The following is a 21,593-nucleotide window of genomic DNA, read 5'->3' on the forward strand; positions in this document are numbered from 1 at the left end:
TTAGTATAAGTCTCTCAAATACTATGTGTGCAGGTATCAACCTAGTAAAGCAGGATGGAGAGTGCAATTACATTCAAAAAATAATACCAAAGAACAAGCCTTTACATCTTGCTGAGAGAATACCTTTCCACCCCCTCTAAAATTGGAAGCAATTCTGTTGAGAAGCTAATGCTTGGGAACACCCTCAGGCATTAACTGCAAAAAGCAATAAAAAGGCCAAAATTTGAGGCAATGGTTCTTTAAAAGGGGAGAGTTTGTTAAGGCTGCTGTCCACCAAATACTTTCTACACGAGAGCACCTTTAAAATGAATAGAGCTATTCTGATATAAGTGGTTTGATGATTGCAGCCTAAGGGACCAAGAACTTTATATTAAGTCTCCTAATGATACCAGTGAGCAGTAGGTCAAGCCCTGACCTTACAGTTATAAATCCCAGAGGAATCCTGCAACGTAAGCGGTCTGTGAATTGACCCTTCAGATATTTTCATACAATGGGGTTTCTCATTCACTTATGAAACAGAATAATGTAAAGTCCCTGGTGTTGTATATCAAGGGGAAAAATCATCTGAGGAAACTCTCCTTGCTGTCATCCATCTTAACTTTGTAAGTTAGCTGTCAGCAAAACAGCCATGCTAGGTCATTGCAAGAAATATGTTTTGTTGTGTGTAAAACAAGCCTACTAAGTCTACCTTGAGATAAATTAATTTATAGCCATTTCAAGGTTTACCTGAAAGCCTGTGTTGCCAATCTGCCTTTTTAATCAATGAATTGTACCCAAGAAATGGCACTTTGCCTTTTCAATCTTCGCCATGTCTGCTAACAGGGGCAGTTGTATTTATAATAAAAGTGAGGGTTTTTTTTTTTTTTAAGTTTACCTTTTTATCCTTACATTTGGTCAGATTGTCCTCACTATTTATTTGATGGCATAAATTGTTGTTTTAATAAATGTTTTTAACTGTTTTGTGTTTTTTTCCAGAAATTATACAGTTGTTAATTCCAAAATCATTGTGGTCACCATAAGGCCTGAACCCAAAACATCTGATTCCTTCCTAGAAATAGAGTTAGCTCATTTGGCTAATGTAAGTATTAATATAAATCCCTGTATCTATATAGATATGCATTTTATTCTTTTAATGTTCTGCCTTCAGAATGGAATTTTCAGGGCCTTCTTCAGGGAAACTCTTCATTTATTTCTTTGTTTTCTTTTGTTTTGCTCTATGAGCAGATTGTTTGTTTGTTGTAACTAAAATAATAATAAAATCAACATTTCATAATTTTCCTTTTCTGTTCCATTATATGGCAAAGAATTGTATCCATTATTCAAAGCTTGTAATTTCCCAAGATTATCACGAGTCTCTCATGTAGCTCAGTTTCAGCCAACTAATCAGAAAACTGGCTTGTTTATTGCTCAAATAATTGTCCCCCATGTTCTTATTCCCAAGCCAAGCGAGGCTTCAAGCTCTCCCATGTAACATAATGGAACTGATGATAACATATTGTAAAGGTACCATAGGACTTTGTGATATGAAAGGGAGTAACAGTTTTGTCTTACTGTCAATTGACATGTGAAAACACTGCACAATTACCAGATTACCAATGGGAAATGAACAGAGACTCACTATACTTTATGTTAATGAGTGATACAGTTTCCCCCTTGAAAGCCCATGTACTTATAATCCTGATTTGCACAGTGGGTCTCCTCCCCTTTTTAATTTTTGTAGGAGAATAATTATGAGAATTGGGTCTTCATTCATACAGCACCCATCTCCCACATGGTATTAGGAGTGAGGTAGAGTGTGGTGTGCTTAGCTGTTCTTTGAGGAAAGTTCCAAACCGGCTTCCAGTACAGAGCATCGATTTGCTGCAAGAGGCCACCCCCACCCCAATAAAAACTTCTAAAAACCATTCTATAGAACTGTTCATGCTTAAAAGCTACATACTGGGTTGTTGCTTCTACAGATAGTTGACTACAAAATCTCCAGAGATTTCCTCCACTAAAGGCTTGTGCTAAAGGATCTGAATGTTAAAAATAAGGGTTTGAATAGTGATTGGGATACATTATCCATGCATTTTTGAGAATCGGCTTAGGGGAATGGCGGGGAGAAGGCGCTGTCGAGCCGCCTCCTAAGCATTTCCACCTACGCAGAGAAACAAAAAAAATCCCTTTTGCGCCTTTATTTTTGTTAAGTGGGGCCTTTTCGCCCCATAGAGAACAGCGAGGCACCAGCGTTACAGGGTGAAAGGGGACAGGAAGCTGCTTAATGGCAGCTCCTCCCCCCGCCCCACCCCGGGAATGCTCCCCCACGCCAGCATTGCAAGTCTCCACTGTGATCTGCGCCACAGGGAGACTGCTCCGGTGGAGGGGCGGCACACAGCTCAACAGCGCTCAGGCACCGACGGAACTGTCCTCGCCACCAGCATAAGTGTGTCTAATCATGGCACAAGACGCACTTACACTGGTGGCGAGGTCACGCCGCCTCCTAAGGAGAATCGGCCCCCAGGGTCAGGAATGCACGGTATGTTTTCTTCTAATGTTTCATATATGAAATTCGTACATGGAATGTATTGTAGGGCAACCCTTGACAAATGTCCTTCATCTTTACAAGCCACCCCAGACATTTAGGAGCCAGAGCCAGCTTCAGACTCTGCAAGCTGTGTGAGGCTCAGCTGTGCTAGCAGACTTGGGGAACTGCAAAGGGCCCAGAAGCAGCAGCAGGGGACTCACGGAAGTGCACGGCAGTAATTGGGAGCCTCACCAGGCCTGGCAGCTGCAGACCCCAGGAGCTACAGTGGGCTCAGCTGCAGCCGCAGTGGACCCTGGGAACGACACCAGGCTTTGCTGCAGCAGCTGCAGACTCCGCAAGGTTGGTGGGGCTTGGCCACAGCAGCAAACTCTGGGAACTGTGTGGGGCCTCGCCATGGTGGCAGTGGACTGCAGGAGCAGTGTGGGGCCTGGAGGTGGCTGAAGCAGTGATGGGGAGCCACATGGGGCTCAGCGAGAAATGGGGGAGAGAATCGGCTTCCTCTCCCCGAGTCTCATGTGCCCCCACTTGCATATTCTAATAGCGAAGTTGACCAAATCTGAGGATACTTAACTCTGGTGACTGGAGCTGTGAATCTGCAAGACAAGCTTTTTACAAACCTGAAAAACACCCTAGGTTTGCAGAAAAGTCTGATATATATACTTTTGCAGAATATATCATATACTTGTAAAGATTCTAATCTCGGGATTATTCATCTTTATACAAAATACATAGCATTTCTATAAGCATGCTTTATCATGTTTCTTCTCTTAAAACAAATAATAAGAAACTTAAGAAAGGATTAAGTTACATATCTTGCTATAACACTGTTCAGTTGCTAAGTTTATTTATGTATTGAGTTTATTTAACTATATTTAATACATATGGTTTATGAATCTAATACTATTTCAATATTCTCAGTGAGGCATCCCTTAGACATCTCTTAGACACTTTTCACTGGACTGTGAATGAGACATGAGTTTGAGGTTGAAAAACACACCAAAATGAAGTTGAAAATCATCAAGATTGGATGTTAGTTAAAGCCGACATTCCTACATATGATGTCATAGTTTTTTTGGCATATTTTCAAGGTCTCTACAGTGTCAGATAGAGAGACAGCCAAAAACTGCTTTAATAAGGCGAGAGAAAGACAGTCTTTAAATGGAATGAAAGCATCCCTTGCTTTCCCCATGAATACTATAGGGAGGGGTCTTTTGCCTGACCAGCCATTGCCTGATGGTACCTTCTCCAGCCTTTACTGGAGAAAGACAGATCTCTAAATGGATTTCAATAAGAACTCAACGATCCAAAAATAGGAAAATTCTACAAATCTATACAATTCTATATGCTCTATATGGCCTATAGGTCAAAGGCCGTAACAACTATATGGAAGTGTCTCTGTGTAGGAATTTTGTAATGCATGAAGCAGTCGTTGCAGTTGAAAACATATACGATATATAGTAGCACTACAAACTTATACATATGTAATATACAACAATGCCTATACTCTGAATTCTAACAAGGCATCTCAATTATGTTTTCAGAGTGGTTTATTTAAAATATTTTAGGAAATTATTCGAAGATATCTACAGAAAAGTATCTTTATAGTTTGTTTAAATAGTCAATATGATGAGTCATGGTTACCTAAAAATCAAAGGCCCAATCCAGATAAAGTTAAACACTTTTAATTCATCAGTGGGAATGATTTGCGGTGAAATCTTATTGATACGTAAGGCCACTGACTTGAATGGACTTATACTGGAGAAACTCTGCATATGATTGCACCATTAATCATGTTCTCAACTCTCACAACTGAAGTTAATGAACTAGTGCTTACATTTACCTTACTGTACCCTCATGGATGAGTTATACATTACAAAGTCCATGTGACAGACACTTGACTGTAGGAGAGTGCATTCCAAAATTCCTGAGCTTAAAGTATACAAAAATAGCTGTTTGGGGTCGTTACCATGATTCTCTGGAATGGTAACACACATCCAGGGTTCTTAGGCATTACACACACACAACCCCCCCCCCAAAAAAAGTCATGTTCAGGTGCTTACCATCAGCAGTAGCAGGTGCCTCGTTTTTCTTCGGTTTGCCTCATTTCCCAGGCAATACATGGGCACTGTAACATGTGAATTGGTCCTATGACGTGTAGCGCTGTAAGTGGATCATCGTAAGGAAAGCTGAAATAGTTAATTGCAATAATGTAGCTTCTGTAACGTTAGTAGAATGGAAGGGGAAAGGTTGCAATGACTTTGGTCACCATGTTGAAATAAGAAGACAAAAATCAAAACAACCGCACTAAACTGTGTATCAGTGTTGGGATCAACAGATAAAGATGTAAGTAATTTAAATAATGGTACAACATCAAGGCCATAGGAAGGTTAAAATAACGTCTTTGAAAGCCATTTTTAGAAGCAGTTTTTCAGCTTGTTTATTTTATTGTACTTTTCAATAATCTACTGACCTAGCATTTGCCTCTTTGCCAATTGTTTAAAAAGTTTATTAGCTTGACTTTGGCAGCAGAAGATGCAGGGCATTGATTGTCATTTGGCTTTGTCCACCTTTCTGTAACAGGATATTAATGACTTCCATATTAGCGCAGGGCCAGAAAACGCTGACAAGGCAGAAGGACAGCAGCCTTGTCAATAACATTATGGGAGAAGTGTTATTTTCTTTTGACTCAATTTGAATCCCAAAATCTCAGTGCTTTCTGCAGATGGTGGGTCTGATATTGCAATCAAGCCCATTCAAGATGGTGGAGAGGGAGGAGGTAAACCTTCATACAGCAAAGTTGATCCCCCAGAAATGATAGCTCAATATACACCAACTAACACTTCCTAATTTCTGTATAAATATCTCCAGCTTTTCATGGAATTTTTAGTAAATTGCACTGACATTAGTGGAATTTAGTGCACAGAATTTCACACTTAAAACCTGTTGCCAGGTCCCTCTTCACCACTGGCAGAAGGTTTTTGGGGCGGAGCCTGAGAAGAGCAGGGTTTGGGGAGGGGAAGGATTTCAATGCCATAGTGTCCAATTGCCAAAGTGGCCATTTTCTCCAGGTGAACTGATCTCTATCGGATGGAGATTAGTTGTAATAGCAGGAGAACTCCAGCTAGTACCTGGAGGTTGGCAACCCTCTTCTAAAGGCCTTTACACAATCGGAACTAAAACAGTATTTGTAATTTGTTCTTTATTGACTAGTTCATATATTATTGTTGCATCAATGTTGATTCCCTATGGCTTTATCCCCCTCTAATGCAATAATGTATGAAACATGGAAACCTAATGAGAGGACACCATATGAATCCCACTTCCTTGGACACTTTGCTGGTAGTGATCAACCCGGTAGTAGGAAGTGAAAGAAAGTGAGCTGAGTGCCAAGGGAGTTGAGGATTGTGACAAAGGGATAGGCCACCCAATGCAAACCTGAGCACCTTTCCCCCATGTGTTAAGCTAGTACAAATACGTTATCTGAGCAGAGCTCCTAATACATCCAGTGGCAAATATGATAAGAATGGAGCAAATTACAGCACAATACCATAAATCACATTGGTATACTGGAAATGTACCAATATTGTGCCAACACTTCATTAGAGGGGACTACACAAATGTTCTGTATTGAGATTTTCCTATTTATGTAACAATGTTTCATTATTCTTACTGGCTTAAGAAGGAATCAGACTAACAGTAGTGGTTGAAAATGCTGTTGCTAATTAATCAGTATCTCTCTTTTATTTCACCTGTATGCTTAATGATTTCGTCTTTTTCCTTTATAATAATTTACCAGAATTATAGAATAGATGGTAATTTTTGTAATTAAAATGTCTTCATGCAGCACAGTTTGTCTTTGAACTTTATAAGGTGAAGATAATTTTGCTTCATCTTTAGACCTTGAAAGTTCTACATTAAAAGCTCACAGAGCATTTTTGGTCATCCTGCCAATTAAATGAGCCAATTATTTAATTAAATTGCTGAAGAAAAATATAATTGTGATTTTTTTTACTCAGTTCCTTGAGTTACTTCAGTAACAGCTCACCATGGTATCTGATTTGATAAAACATTCATTTATTGTTTAAAGGGCTCAGAATGATCAGAGGAATGTAAGTCAGGAATAAGCTTGCTCCAAAAAAATAATAATAGGTGTGCCCTGAAGATAGTAGAGTAAGACAATACCAGTTGTCACTCAGGTGCTGAAAGGTCTACACTGCCTTCCCGTTTGTTTCTGGGCTCAGTTCAGAATGCTGGTTTTCACTTTTAAAGCCCCAAATGTCTTGGGGCCAGGGTGCTTTAAGTATTGCCTCCTCCCATATTGCCCATATTGCCCAGTGGGAGGTTTTGGAGGTGGAGCCTGAATAGGGCAGGGTTTGGGATGGGGAGGGACTTCAGTGCCATGGCCAACCTTCGGACCAGAGGTGAGATGTGTGGTGACCAGAGATGGCTTTTTCATGGGAATGCCCTTCCCCTTGAAGGCTCACCGACCACCTACATTACCTTGTTTTAGGTACCAGGCCAAACCTTTTCTGTTCACCCTTGCTTTGAATTAAGGGGTTGCTGTTTTACCGCCAGTTTAGTATTGTGTTTTAATTTGGAAACTGGTATTCTTTTTAAGCTGCTTAATTATCTATGTTTTTAAATGCTCTGGTTGGTGGTTTTATGCTGGATCTTAATTTTTAATGTTTTATGTTGTTGTTATGTTTTATTTTGTAACCTGCCTTGGGCAAGTTCTTGGAGAGGCAGCATCAACATTCTCTAAAGAAATATAGAAATAATCATGTGACTGTCTACCCTGTGGGCTCATTCGGAAGACTACCTTGGGCCAGTGGGGAACACTAGTGCTTCCACACCAGAGAGTTTTAGTGTCCTCATCATGTTGCTGGTGTAATATTTTCTCAACTCGTACTTGAACAGAGCTTCAACACGGCACAATGCAATTCAGTATTAGCCAGGCTTTCTCTTTCACACTTAGGGTTGCCAACCTCCAGGCACTAGCTGGAGATCTCCTGCTATTACAACTGATCTCCAGCCAATAGAGATCAGTTCACCTGGAGAAAATGGCCACTTTAGCAACTGGACTCTTTGGCATTGAAGTCCCTCCCCTCCCCAAACCCTGCCCTCAGGCTCTGCCCCAAAAATTCCCCGCTGGTGGTGAAGAGGGACCAGGCAACCCTACTCACACTGAGCATGCATTGTCATCACCTTTCCCTGTGTTGCTGTCTCTCCTCCATCATGAATCCCCACCCGTCCTCTTTTCCCTTTATAAAAAAATTGGGGAGCATGTGCAGTGCTTGTTGTGGTAAACGGGGGTTGGGGGGGGGGAGAGACCCAAGACCATTGTTTCAAGAAACAGTTATTTATTTGGAGCAGCTGCGACCCAGAGGCCCTAATGGCCAGAAATCTCTGAGTCCCGATCATACTGAGGAAGGGATATTTATCCAAATTCAAGATATGACAGCCATCAACATTCAGGGCATATCTGATTGTAATACAGACAGAGAGGCGGCAGTATAGTAACAGTTTCACCCAGTTCTTGTTATGGTTCACTGTAACCCTCCGTGACTCTTGCCCCAATTACTAGCACACAGACACACAGAGATACCCTGCCCAGCAACAAGCTATTCCCTTGCTGTCCTAATACATTTCAATACATTACCGAAAGGAAAAGAGATTATTACAAATTGCAAAATCAGTGGATCTTCCATAGTCAGGGGAAGTCTACCTTGCTGTCTCATGCTGAAGAGGAATTGTGCAATAACACAAGTCTTTAAAAAACCCTTTTGCATATTTACGTAATTCTGCTCAGGAATAACACGAAACTTTAAGCCTTCCACCCCTTGTATTTGCCTGCCTATAACAGCACAACCCCTCTCCCCCCACATATGAAAAAGTTACCCTGTTCTGAATTTCAGCAATCAGCAGGAGACTATGGGTGATCCCCTCTTTTCTGGGCCTTCTCCCAAGTTCAGGGCTTCATTTCAGCGCTGGGTAGGAGACTGTGGGTGATCCCCCCCCTTCTGAGTTAATTACAGTACTGGGAAACACATGTAAACTGTGATTTCTGTAGATGAGTAACAATGCTTTACAACATTACAAAAGTAAAAAATAAACTGAAAAAAATATATAATGGATTGTTGGAGGTAGAGAGTGTTCTTTTTCATTGAAACTTTCATGTAAGGTATACCTTACATTTGGGAATCTTTCCTGTGCAGTTCCCTGTCCCTCTTCATTCTTAATGCTTATATGCATACAATGTAACCAACATAATACAACTAAGCTGCCCACGTTACTTTTTAAAAACAGCATGTTAAGAAAAGCCTAAATACAGCTGCCCCCTTTCCCCTGCCATTGCAACTTGTCAGTGACTCTGAGAGAGATTTAAAAAAACAAAAAACAAAAAACCCTACTGGATAGGTGGAGGAAAGGGGGGAGGCACTCCTTTTCATTGAAACTGAAGGTGTACCTTCCATTCCAGACACATTGAAAAGAACCCCCCAGCAATGCCATGCAGGGGGAAATCCCCATTTCAAAAAAGGAAACTCCAGGCAGTTGTAAATGATACGTGTTCTGTGGGGAAGCGTTACACTTGTAGGTCACCAAGCTCTCAGTGCACCAGGGATGCTTCTTCGGCTGTTCTGTTCTTGTATCTACTTGTTTAAAAAAACAAATCCATTGATATTTCTTTGTTTGACATCCTTACTTATCCCAAGCTACCTTCTAGCTTTGTATGACATCCTGACCTTCTCCCAAGTGTGTACAATATACTATTTCCAACTATTAGCCCCGTTTCCGGAAATATAGGTCATGGCACTTTCCTCTGAAAAGTACACCTTCAGACTCCCTGACCTCTTAGCACCTGTGGGATTTCTTTCTGTTCTCTATTTGTTTCATGCCTGGTTTTGGCCCATTCAGACTGGCAAAAAGGCTCTATATATGCAAAACCGACACTTCATGATTTCCACCTGCATCAAGGATAGTCCAAGAAGCACCTGCTGTATAGCAGCAGTATTTCATCCTGCCTCCTCAATCATTTCTAGCCGATGCATCTTAATCAGGTTGCTCTTCCCCAAATGAATAAATATCTCCTAGAAAAAAAAATCCCTCTGCACATTCTTCCATTTAATGGGTGGGAAGGGTTAGAAAGGTTGAAAGTGGGGCAAAGCATGTGCTGAAAAATTCTATGAATACTCCGTGACCAATGTCTAGATTAATCTCTAATCTAATGGGTACCTTTTAAGTTTATGTATTCCACAATTTACAGTGGCTTTTCTGGCTTAACAACCCTGGCTTTAATAATATTTTAAAAACCTACACGGAGACCCGAACAAAATCTTATTGATCCTTAACAGAGTGATCACCAAGTGGTCACCAAATGCATTGTTACTTAATAATTACTTAGGTTGCAATTATTATACAGCACAGGCATGAAAGTAACTTATGTTACTTTTGTTATGGGAGGTGCCACTGTGGATACTTTCTTACTGGCACTGTTCACATTCTGTGTCCATCTCTTGTTCTGCTTTCTATAAGGCAGTGTGGCAGAGGCAAGATTTGAGCCAGTGATGTCAATGTTTACGGAGCTTAGTAGGAAATCTGATCTTGGATTCAGAACCTTTCCCTTAACAAGTGGTGAGCATTATTACCAAAGCTGATCACACCAACTATCTATTAGAGAGAAATAGCAATGAATGTCAGTGCCTCCAGTCTCTAGCACTGGATGGAAATGGGGCTTTTTAGACTGTATGCAATACTCTTTGCTCTGCATGTGCTCAATCCAGCAAGGGAATCTAAACACAGAATCCTCTTTCTGTGGATAGTTCACCAGTGCTGGGTATTGACTATTGTGCAGAAAATAAAAGATTGATCTCTCATTAGAGTAATTCTTCATAGAACAAGTCAGGCAATATCTTCATTATTCAATATATTCATTAAATTATGAAAACTATATTTTTTTGTGATTCAGGCATATAAGGAGAATTTTACCAGTGTACATCCACTGGGCATAAACTGTTCTATCAGTGACAAAGTGGCAAGGCCTTAAGGAATGCTTTCATGAGCGATCTCTCCAGTCTGGGTCAGGCTGACCTGTGCTGCAGCCCAAAATGGAATGTTGTGCAGAGCTGTTGAAACGTACCTTCCCAAAGAGTTTTATTCTGGTTTCCCCAGTGACAGCAATTAACCCAGATAATTAGACTTTGGGGTGAATGAACCAGATGATTTTATTCTTGGCAAATTGTAAACTGGTTCACTTCAAACGTTAGAAAATGCAATATGAAAAATGACCCTGCTAAGACACTGTTCTTATATTTTCAGATGATTCTTCTGCAAAATTGTGGTTTCTTGCTTTAGTTTGCAGGCAAAGTATCATTTGCTTCATTTGGATGTAACAGGAAACTATGGTTTGCTACAAATAAGGAAAGGATAGAGGCAACTGGATTGTTCCAGCGATAAGGGATGGGCAGAGGATGAGTCTGAGTGTCTCTCATATAGCCCAAAACCAGCGTTTTCCATGACAGTGGAGTCAAGCCAGTATAGTTGCTTCACCTGAGTCCCTTCTCGTATACCATGGGGGGGGGGGGGAGGGAATCTGTTGGTTATTTCTCGAGCATGAACTCTAGGGACAGTATCTTTGTGAACAATTTCCATTTAGAACTGAAAGAAGTTTTGTCCTGTTTTTTCCCCTGTGTATTCATTTATAATTTGCTACATCTGCCAGTAAACAACATATTCTGTTTTGTTTTGTTTTCCCCCCAGGGCACATTAAATCCCTATTGTGCACTATGGGATGATTCAAAAATGTAAGTAAAAGATGTTTGCTCCGATTACTTGGAATTTCAAATTACATCAAAATGTTTTGAGTGGACAATATATAAAAAGGCATGATTATGAGCTGCTGGGAGTTGTGCATAGAATTAAGTTTCACTTAATTCACTGCATTTCCAGTTTCAAGACACATTTTTGCTTTTGATATAATATTGAAGTATCGGACATGTAACCGCCATACCTACCATTTATTATTGCATCGATCAGTCAGAAACTTATTATGCCCATGTGGTCGAAGACTTAAATGCACATATGTGCATGGAAGACTCTAAGGTCATGTGGTTTTAAGATAAGTCTTCATGAATTAAATGTTTCTGCTATTGTTTCAGAGGTGAGCTGTGTTGGTCTGCCATGGAAGAGCTAGATACAAACACCTTAGAGACCAACAAGATTTTCGGGGTATAAGCTTTCTAGAGTCAAAGCTACCTTTGTCAGGTATATCTGGCATATATGCATTGCAGGTATACCTCGCAAAGGGAGCTTTAACTCTAGAAAGCTTATGCCCTGAAAATCTTGTTGGTCTCTAAGGTGTTACTGGATGTGAATCTAGCTCTGCTATTGTTGTTACTGAGCTCTTTGTTTAGCAACGTATTGCTGAGTTAACCTTTTGAATAATAAAAATGCTTCCTGTGGTTCATATGATGGAATTTAGTTATTGGTTCCAAACGTTACATCTTGAAATATATTTAGTAGTAATCACTCTCTGATTTATAAGACAAACAACTTGCTAATATTTATATCAGGAGGTAAAGTTGTTTGTGTTACTGGAGTAAAAGTGCAGAGAAATCTATGCCACAAATGTCATAGACTGTTAACATGTATTTCCATGTATCTCTAATTCAGTGGTAGCAGTTGGTATAATTATTACAGATACAGTGGTTCAGGATTTTTCTCTTCTCATTAAAATCCATGGGCATGTTTTAACTGAATAAGAAGTTTAGCATTGGGGACTATGATTTAATTAACTGTGTTGTGTATGAGAAAATTGTACTATGTATTTATTTTCCTTGTAGGCCTTTCCTTGTAGGCAGTGCAATTCACACAGAGTTACACCCTTCTAAGTCTGTTCAATTCAGTGGGCTCAAAAGGGTATTACTCTGCTTAGGATAGCACAGTTAGAGAATAGTTTATTATGGATGAATTATTTTTGTACCCCTTCAAGGTCCTTTTACAACAGGAATGGTGTTTGATATTTTGACAGTGTGAGTACCTGCAGAAGATTAATTAATGATGTCAGTCCTCCAAACCCCATTTCAGAAGTAGCTCTTGGTGGTAAATGACAAAATCTTGAAAGCTGCTCAGATGAAAATGGATTTGTCATTTCCTCACTGGTTTGTTTCCTGCAGATTGTATTTAGTTCAATGAAAACACGCAAACAGCTAAATATGGACAAGTCTATTCATCATAGTGTGCAACAAATATACATATTATAATCATTGTAATGTTAAGTGCCCTAATCTGGATAACACCAGGCTAGCCTGGTCTTATTAGATCTCAAAAGCTAAGCAGGGTCGACCCTCGCAAGTATTTAGATAGGAGACCTCCAAGAAATACCAAGGTCATGATGTGGAGGCAGGCAATAGCAAACCACTTCTGGAGGTCTTTTATTAAAGAATAAAAATAGTGAAACAAGACATATATTTTAAGCAATAAACATTCACACACAAAGCATACAAGAGCTAACTATGAGAAAAGGGAGGAAGTTGGATAGGGTTTAGGAATGGGTGATCTTGAAGGGCCATCCAGGGAAAGCAGCACTGAAGAGGAAAATGACCAGTGTTTCCAGGAGCAAAAGAGTCTACATACAAGGGGGGGGGGGTGCATGCACAGATCCAAGACATACATGCACACTATGAATGACCAAAGGACCAATATTTATACCCCAAAATTGGTGGTGATTAAAACGAACAACTCCAGTTTTAGAACAAAAATCACAGAAAAACAATTCCACTCCTACAGTTTAGATATTGGTTAGACAGTATGATGAACCAGAATTAGTGTGGAGAAAATGCATCCTGTTCTTCAAGAGTGTTCATGTCTCATCATTCTGCTGAGGGTATGAAGGCTGAAAGAAAAAAAGCCTTCTGCAAATCTGGCCTGAACAACCAACCCCTTTCTCGTTCTCATACAAGAATGTCCAAAATTTCCTGTTTGTGGCTGGGGTACCCAAGGCAGATATCATGGTGCATGAATAAACGACACCTAATCTTACCCCATGCCTCTCTTCCTTGCTCAGACTCCATGGCAAATATGTGATAAAACTCTAATAGGTGTCACATGTGTGGAAAGATGCTGAGCTCCGCCTACATCATGGACCACTTGAAAGTACACAGCCAAGGGCCGACTCATTTCTGTGAACTGTGCAACAAATGTACGGGTGAGGTCTGCCCCCTCGCGGCAGCCATCTCAGCCCCACCTCCTGCTGCAGTCACGGTGCTGCCCATGGAGGGAGCTGTACTGGCCGGGCAGGTGGGCCAGGCTGCTACTGCAGCACAGTGCAGAGGGAGCTGAGGGAGGGAGTGGCAGGATGCGAGGGAAGCACAGAAGCCAAAACGTCTACAGCTGGATGGCTGCACTAAACAGTGGAGATAGCGGGGAAAGCAAAGTCTGATAAACAATCCAAAAATCAGGCCGGGGCTGGTACTTATCAAAAGCTAAACAGCAGAGGCGTCAAATAGGCAGTCCGAGGTCAGGGTCACTAGTAAGTCAGCAGATCGGTGTATAAAGTCAGTCCAAGGTCGCAAGCTAGAGTGGCGTGTGGCTGTGTGGCTGATGCCAGAGTTCAGCACGTTGTATCCATGTTTCAGCTGGGTTTTGCCACACCTTAAATCTGGCCGGTTATCGGAGTGAGCTTGATCCTGCCATTACTCACTGTCATCTTCAGCTGTTGTAATTTCTTTACATCTGACGTCTGAGTAATCTCGCTGAGTGCCGTCTTTCACTAAGCAGCTGTCGCTGCTTTCTTCTTCGGAGCTCTAGGGGGCCAGTTTCTTGCTGTAACTCATCAGCTGTCTCCCTCGCTCTGGCTTCCTTGTAAATCAGCCGACAGCTTCTCTGCCACGTTTCCTGGAGGCGTGGTCAGCTGTTCCAGTTCTTCTGCTGATTCCTCCAACTCAGTCACAGGGGGGGCCATGACAGGAGCCTCGGTTGTGAGCCAAGCCCTCCCCACGCAGCCCTGGTGATTTGTGGGAGTGGGGAGGCAGGAGCCGACCCTTCCAGTCCCGTCCCTCCCCCTCTCTGGCAGCTGGAGCCTCCAAGCCCAGATGGATATGCAGTGGCCATATTTGGGTGTCTAATTTAATGGTGGTTTCATTCGTGCTCTCCCCTGCCTGCGCTCATAAAATAATGGGGCTGGGAAAGCACCTGTCCAGCCGAGACAGCCTCTCTCGTTCAAAGGGCGCCTTGTTCTGAGGGTCGTGGAAGGGCTTCGCGTGCATTCAGAGAGCAGCCTGATTTTACTGACTCCCCTGCTGTAGCATCCTTAACTTTTAGCCCCCACAAGAGCCCCTAAAATCCATGCACCCTCCCCTGTCTTTGGCCGAAACGCTACTGTCTTTGTCACCAAAAGTCTCTTTCCCATTCCAACAGTGCCCCCTGTGGCCCATGAATGAACTACACAGAAGTGAATGAGCGAGTGGGGCCAGAAGATTTGGCGAATTCAGCTCAGGAACAGGAAGTGGAGGGTAGCTTTGGAGCAGCACTGTGGCTGGAAAGGAGCTGAGAGTAGAGGCTTTAACAGGGTCTTGGTAGAGGGGGTTGACAGAGCTTGGGGAGCCCACAGAAGGGGATAGAAGTGGGGTGTGAATCAGGACTGAGGGGCTCGCTAGGTCCCTGGAGCCCACGTCTGGGGTGGTAGGAGAGCTGTGGTGGGACAGGCTAGAGGAGGGCTTCCATGCGCGGTGCCCATAATCCCCCCTCCCCCACTGAGGAGCTGCTCTGGCCTCCCCTCCCTGCCCAGCATCTCATTCTTCTGTGGTGTCTGTTTTAATGCTCTGTTCCCTCGGCTTATCTTGTGATTCGTGTTCTGAGCGGGTCAGCCCTCTACACCAAGCGTTGATACCTCATCCCCAAATTCCCTTCCTTGTTGCATGCAGCCCCCCCCCCCCCCAGTTTGGGGTTAGAGTCTCTCGCTTCTTTGTATGATATATATATAAACTACCCTCGACATTTAAGATACACTTCTTTTGTGTTGCTTTTTTTGTTTTTGTTAACACAAAATGTAATGAAGTTGTGTCCATCTATTCTTTCTCCCTGCCCTCTTCCCCAAACCCCTATTCCCTTCCCTCTTCTGTGCACCCATTCTTTCTGGATCTGTGTCTCCACAGCAAGAGATTTTAGTAAAAACGTTGAAGAAAAAAAACTCTAGTAGGTGGCTTCCCTACGTAGCAGTCTCTACTTTAGTTGAGGGAATTAGCTGGGAGACACAGAGAGAGTGGGTAACTGAGATTGATAACCTATGTACACCAGGATAATCCTGGGTGAAAACTCTCAAATGAGCAGGCAGTTGTACAATTAAATGTGTTTTATTAAAGAATAAAAATAGTAAAACTACACATATATTTCAACCAATGAACATACATGCACAAGGCATACAAGAGCTATGTAAGAGAAAAGGGAGGAAGTTGGATAAGGTTTAGGGATGGGTGACAGTTAGCAGTCTTGAAGGAACATCCAAGGAAAGCAGCGCTGAAGAGATAAATGACCAGCGTTTCCAGGAACAAAGGAAAAAGCCCACAAGCGAGTGGGGGTGCCGCATGGATCCAGAACACACATACACTATGAATGGCCAAAGGACCAATATTATACCCCCAAATGGGTCTTGAGGTGGTATGAGATAAGGTGGTTGGAAAGCCAGTGACCAAAAATTGATTGCTTTACCAGGGTTCCAAAAAAAATTAAAAAATAAAAATAGGAGAGGCTTGATGAGTCGTCAGGACCTACGAGAATGCCTGGACTATTCTCTTGAATACTGATTGATTGCTAGGGTGGGTGCAGATAGGATAAGTAATGGTCTGCTCAGAGCACTGATTAAATCACCTTAGGTTGACACAGTAGAGATTAGCTAGCCCCATTGGCCAGCCAGACACACCTTAGAGCCAGGGAAAAAGTTCAACTGCCTTCCTGCCAGGCTTGACACACAAGATGAATCCCAAAACTCTCTGAGAGGTATCCATTTTGTGGGGAGCAGTGTTTTGCTCTTATGCCTGCCTTCATGGCACCCTTAGCAAGAGGAGGGATCTGACTGCTTGCACGGTGAGATATATCGGTGTACAATCAAACATGATTATCAAGTATTTTGCAGACACAATATCCTTCAATGTTTCTTCATGGACTTTCTGAGCCATGAGATCTATTATCTTGTTTTGGAGGTCATTAATTCATAGGGTTGCCATAAGTTGGAAGTGACTTGACCTCACATAATGCTCACACAGAGATCAAATCAAGCCTGAACACTCCCTAGAGTAGCTGAAGCTACTGTACTTTGGCCACATTATGAGAGCACAAGACTCACTGGAACAGACAATAACGCTAGAAAAAGTGGAAGGCAGCAGGCAAAGAGGAAGAGCCAGCATGACATGGATTAACTCAACCAAGGAAACCATGTCCCTCAGTTTGCAAGACCTGAGCAAGGCTGTTAACAACAGGTCATTAATTCATAGGGTTGCCGTAAGTTGGAAATGACAGCACATAATGCACACATGCAGACACACAGCCCCAGGCTCGCCTCTCTTCCTCCCTCCTCTTCCTCCCTTGCCTTTCTTCCTCCCCTTCCCCATCAGGCTTGCCTCTGTTTCCTCCCCCCGCCCCCTGGGATGCCCAGGCTCGCCTCCTCCCTCCCCCCCAGCCGCAATCTGACACACCGCCTGTTCTAAGGAGGGAACGCTTCTACAGCCAACAGAAGTGACAGGGCTGGAGTGGTGATGCACTGTTCTACTTGCCGTCACAGGCCAGTGTGCAAAAGCGGCCCCAGGCCCAGACAGCCACGCGGCCGGGGATGCCTCGCCTTGGTGTGCTGGGTCCTGCCTGGGGTCGGACTGAGCCACACAACGTATGTGTGTATGCGTGCGTGCCCTTGCTCCAACTAGGCCTCGGCACCACGTGCCTGCTTGCGGCATGCAGCAGCCAATCGCTGGGGTGGGCAGCAATGGCAGCACCCCCCTCTACCCAGTGCCCAGGGCAGCTGCCGCTTTCGCCCCCATAGATCCAGAATAAAACATGAAAAGGACTTCTGAATAAAACAGCGTAGCAGGAAGAGAGTGATTGTAGAGCTTTCACAGAGCAGCTGTGTGTTGCAAGACCCCTACACCACAAAAGCCACTGAATTTGGTCTGATCTCTCCTCCTTCCCCCTTCATCTATGCTAAGTGTTGTTGCCTTTTCAGTAGTATACTTTCAGAATCTCTGGAAATGACTTGGGTCATTTATGGATGGTCACTTTACCCTCCTTTATTCCCTGTTTCAGCCAGGATCAAATTTTTCAGTATGCATGTTACCTCATTCCTTGGAAGCTCAATGCTGTTTCAACGCAAAACGAACCCGGCTTTTCCCATTCCTCTTCTGGCCCGAATTAAACCGTTCTTCCTGGCTCATTCTGGAGTCACACAGCATGCATACTCTGTTCTCGGATTGAGCTTTGCCCCACCCTTTTCCAAACCCCTCTTCAAGGCAGCATGGGGAAGCACAGAAGATTGGCTTCTCTTACAGCCAATCACAAAGCAGTGTGTAAAGAGGCAGGGATTCAAGTGCTTCCTGCTACCTCAGAGCTCTTTCTGAGGAAAAGAAAGGCTTTTTAAAAACTAGGCTTGGATATCTTCCCCCCCTTCTTTCAGATTGCTCAGTTTTTTGCTTTTTTGTTCTTAAAATGCTTTTTTATGCAGCAGTTGGGTCTGGAGGGAAGGAAATTTTCTCTCAGGGTGAGTACTGCAAGTCAGCCAATTACAGAGCAGCATTTAAAGGGGTGGGACTTGATTTGAACTTGGGAGACTGCTTTTCTGTATTCATGGTTCAGTTAGCACACATTTTCATCCCTAATCATTCCAGCCAATGCATACAGTTTCCCCCAACCCGGGTTACTTTGATCCTGGCTGAAATGGGGAATAAAGGAGGTTAAAGCGACCATGCATAAATGACCATAAAATAACTCATGGTTGGAAAATGTTCCAAATTTTAGGCAAAGAAATACATCACTGGTGATTTTAAAATGGTTGTTACTTGAAGCTGCTTAAAGATTTTCAATAATAGAAACAACCCAGCGGGAGATGTATTAGTCATCAGAGAGTAGGTGGGACCATAAAAGATTGATACTAAGTACCATTTGTTATGCTTCTGTAATTCATCACGTGGCTATCGCCACTTCATGCTTCTTATGTGTTTTATAGAACTGACACTTTTTTCTCTTGCCTCAAAGCTTAAGCTGATCACCCACAAGAGGTCAGGAAAGGATTCTTTTCCCACTTGTATTTTGCCGTTGCTTTTCCTCTAAACTGCTCGAGGGGGGGGGAAACAGAGGCAGAGACATCATGTTAAGTGCAGACCTTTTATGATTCATTACTCTTTTCTCCCTCAGCAGTAATTTATGATGGAGTATTTTACTCTATTTGATTATGTTATGGAATTTGTATTCTGATACTATGGGTTTTAAATTACGGTGAAAGCTCCCAGTGTTCTGGAAAGGATGGTTAGGCTTTATAAATCTAAATAAAATGTGCAGTATTGCTCCATTAAACAGATGCACAATAGTGTGGCTATGGTGTTTCTACATCTTCCTCCTATTCCATGCTCACATTTAGTCTTCATTCTATAGCATCGTATTTTCCACGCACGGCAGGTTGAGAGCTTAATCTTTTGTTTATAAATCATGCAAATCTGGGTTGCCCTTACATCTTTCAAAAGTGAATGACATTTTGCTTTTGTTGTTTTTGAGGCTCATGCCTGACAGTATCTTTCTCCAATAAGGAAGTAATTTCTAGTTAGAAGTGCTTGTTTATTGTTTATTGCCCCAGCATCAGGTAATTTTAATCAGAAAAATTCAAAGCCGTATCCTGGGCCATCCTTTGATGGTACTGCATTGGAAGACCATGCAGAGTCATAATACACCATCAGCAGGTCTTGCAATTTAATATATCCCCTAGGTAGATGATGTGTGTGTATGGGGGGGGGGGTTCTCTTGATAGATTGGTGAACAATGTAAGTTTTCTTTGTAAGCTTTGGGACGTTTCTCAAAGTATTTACTGTGAGTTGTCCTCTCGCCAAGTTCTCTTCTTTGTTATGTTTGGTTATGCTCTTTCTCCTCCCAATCTTTAGAATCAGAGAATCATGGTGTTGGAAGGGGCCATATTGGCCATCTAGTCCAACCCCCTGCTCAATGTAGGGTCAGCCTAGAGCATCCCTGACAAGTGATTGTCCAGCCTCTGCTTAAAGACTGCCAGTGAGGGGGAGCTCACCAACTCCTTAGGTAGCTGATTCCACTCTAAAAAACTTTTTCCTAATATCCAGCCGGTACCTTTCCGCCTGCAATCTATACCCAGTATTGCGAGTCCTATCCTTTGCTGCCAATAGGAACAGCTCCCTGCCCTCCTCTAAGTGATAGCCCTTCAAATACTTAAAGAGAGCAATCATGTCCCCCTTCATCCTCCTCTTCTCCAGACTAAACATTTCCAACTCCCTCAGCCTTTCCTCATAGGGCTTGGTCTCCAAGCCCCTGATTATCCTCGTTGCCCTCCTTCGCACCTGCTCCATTCTGTCCACATCCTTTTTGAAGTGGGTCAGAGATCTTTCTTGTGCTTCAACAACTCATTATTCAGTAAAGGTGTGGTAGAAAATCAGGGGAGACTGGCTGTGGACTCCTAAGTGGAGTTACACCCTTCTAAGCACATAGACTGGACTGTTGGCATGATGTAAATCTGTTTATGATTACGCTGCTAGAAGGGTATAACTCTGCTTAGGATTGCGTTGTAAGCATCCACAAGTGTTCGGCCTGAAGGCAGCACATTTCCAAGCTACTCTTTTTCTCTGTTTGGCACTGAGCCACTGTGTCAAAAGCAACCTGGAAAAACGACAAAGGGGCAATCACTACTGTGTCGGGTTACCAGCCTCCAGGTGGGGTCTGGAGTTCTCCTGGAATTGCAGCGGATGTCCAGACTATAGAGATCCTCTGGAGAAAATGGCAGATTCCGAGGGCAGACCTATATGGCATACTATGTTGTTCCATAGATTCTAGGTGAAACCCCTCCTCACACTCCCCCCCCCTCCACAGCCATCACAGTCATCTTTCCGGGAATTTCCCAGACCAGAGTTGACAAACCTGCTGCTGCGTTACGCTCAAAAATCTTGTGAAATATTGAAGGTTCTGTTGATGCTGACGTTGACCCAAATCAACTACTGTGTTATAACTGCCAGACTGCATTCGGCTCCTGGCTCTGTCTTGAACTTCCGAGTCTAATCCTCTTTCCTTCTGAAATTTCAGACAGTTAGGCATTGATCCAAATCACGGCCAGTGCCCTTCTGAGGCAATTCTGCTGCTTTAACCATACCTATATAGGCTTGAAAGCCATGGAGAAACCCCAGCAAAGAGAGAGAGAGAGAGTCCAGAAACAAAATCCAGAACAAGGGAGAGAAGTTGTGCTTGATATATTTAAAAAGGTTTTATTCTGGAAGGCTAGAAATGTCTAGTGCAGAGGTGCTCCATCTTGTTGAGCCCTAGGTGCTTCTGGCATTTTGTGTGGGCCATCAAAAAATGGTTGCCACAAGTGACAGGATCAGCTATAAAATGGCTGACATAGGGGCAATTTAAAATGTTGGGGAAATTCAAGTGTTTGGAGCAAGCTGTTCTCCAAACAGCTCTCCCTGCAGATCCAAATATGATGCCTCCTGAGTCTTCTGAACTATCTTATTTTACAATGTGGGGAAGGAAAGGCAGAATTGGCTTTTTGCATTGGGAAAGAGGTGATATGGGAAAGAAGCAAGCAGGTGGAACACACCGGAGGCACCATATTTAGGGTTGCCAACCTCCAGGTAGTAGCTGGAGATCTCCTGCTATTTTAACTGATCTCCAGCCAATAGAGATCAGTTCACCTGGAGAAAATGGCTGCTTTGGCAATTGGACTCTATGGCATTGAAGTCCCTCCCCTCCCCCAAACCCCACCCTCCTCAGGCTCCACCCAAAAAACCTCCTGCTGGTGGCGAAGAGGGATCTGGCAGCCCTAACCATATTGGTGATCACTGGTCTAGCATTATAGTTGGAA

The 21,593-nt window shown here is 42.9% G+C and overlaps 1 protein-coding gene across 6 annotated transcripts in view; it reads left to right on the forward strand.

The window, feature by feature from the left end:
* Positions 1–21,593, forward strand: part of ADGRB3 (adhesion G protein-coupled receptor B3) — a 576,088-nt gene that overhangs the window by 301,643 nt on the left and 252,852 nt on the right. For all 6 annotated transcript variants that reach the window (XM_056856072.1, XM_056856071.1, XM_056856073.1 and 3 more), the window contains 2 exons: positions 976–1,078; positions 11,282–11,325. In XM_056856072.1, coding sequence (XP_056712050.1) covers positions 976–1,078; positions 11,282–11,325 — 147 coding nt within the window. The remainder of the gene's footprint in view (positions 1–975; positions 1,079–11,281; positions 11,326–21,593) is intronic.

Source organism: Euleptes europaea, chromosome 10, assembly GCF_029931775.1.
Source record: "Euleptes europaea isolate rEulEur1 chromosome 10, rEulEur1.hap1, whole genome shotgun sequence".
Classification (NCBI taxonomy): Eukaryota; Metazoa; Chordata; class Lepidosauria; order Squamata; family Sphaerodactylidae; genus Euleptes; species Euleptes europaea.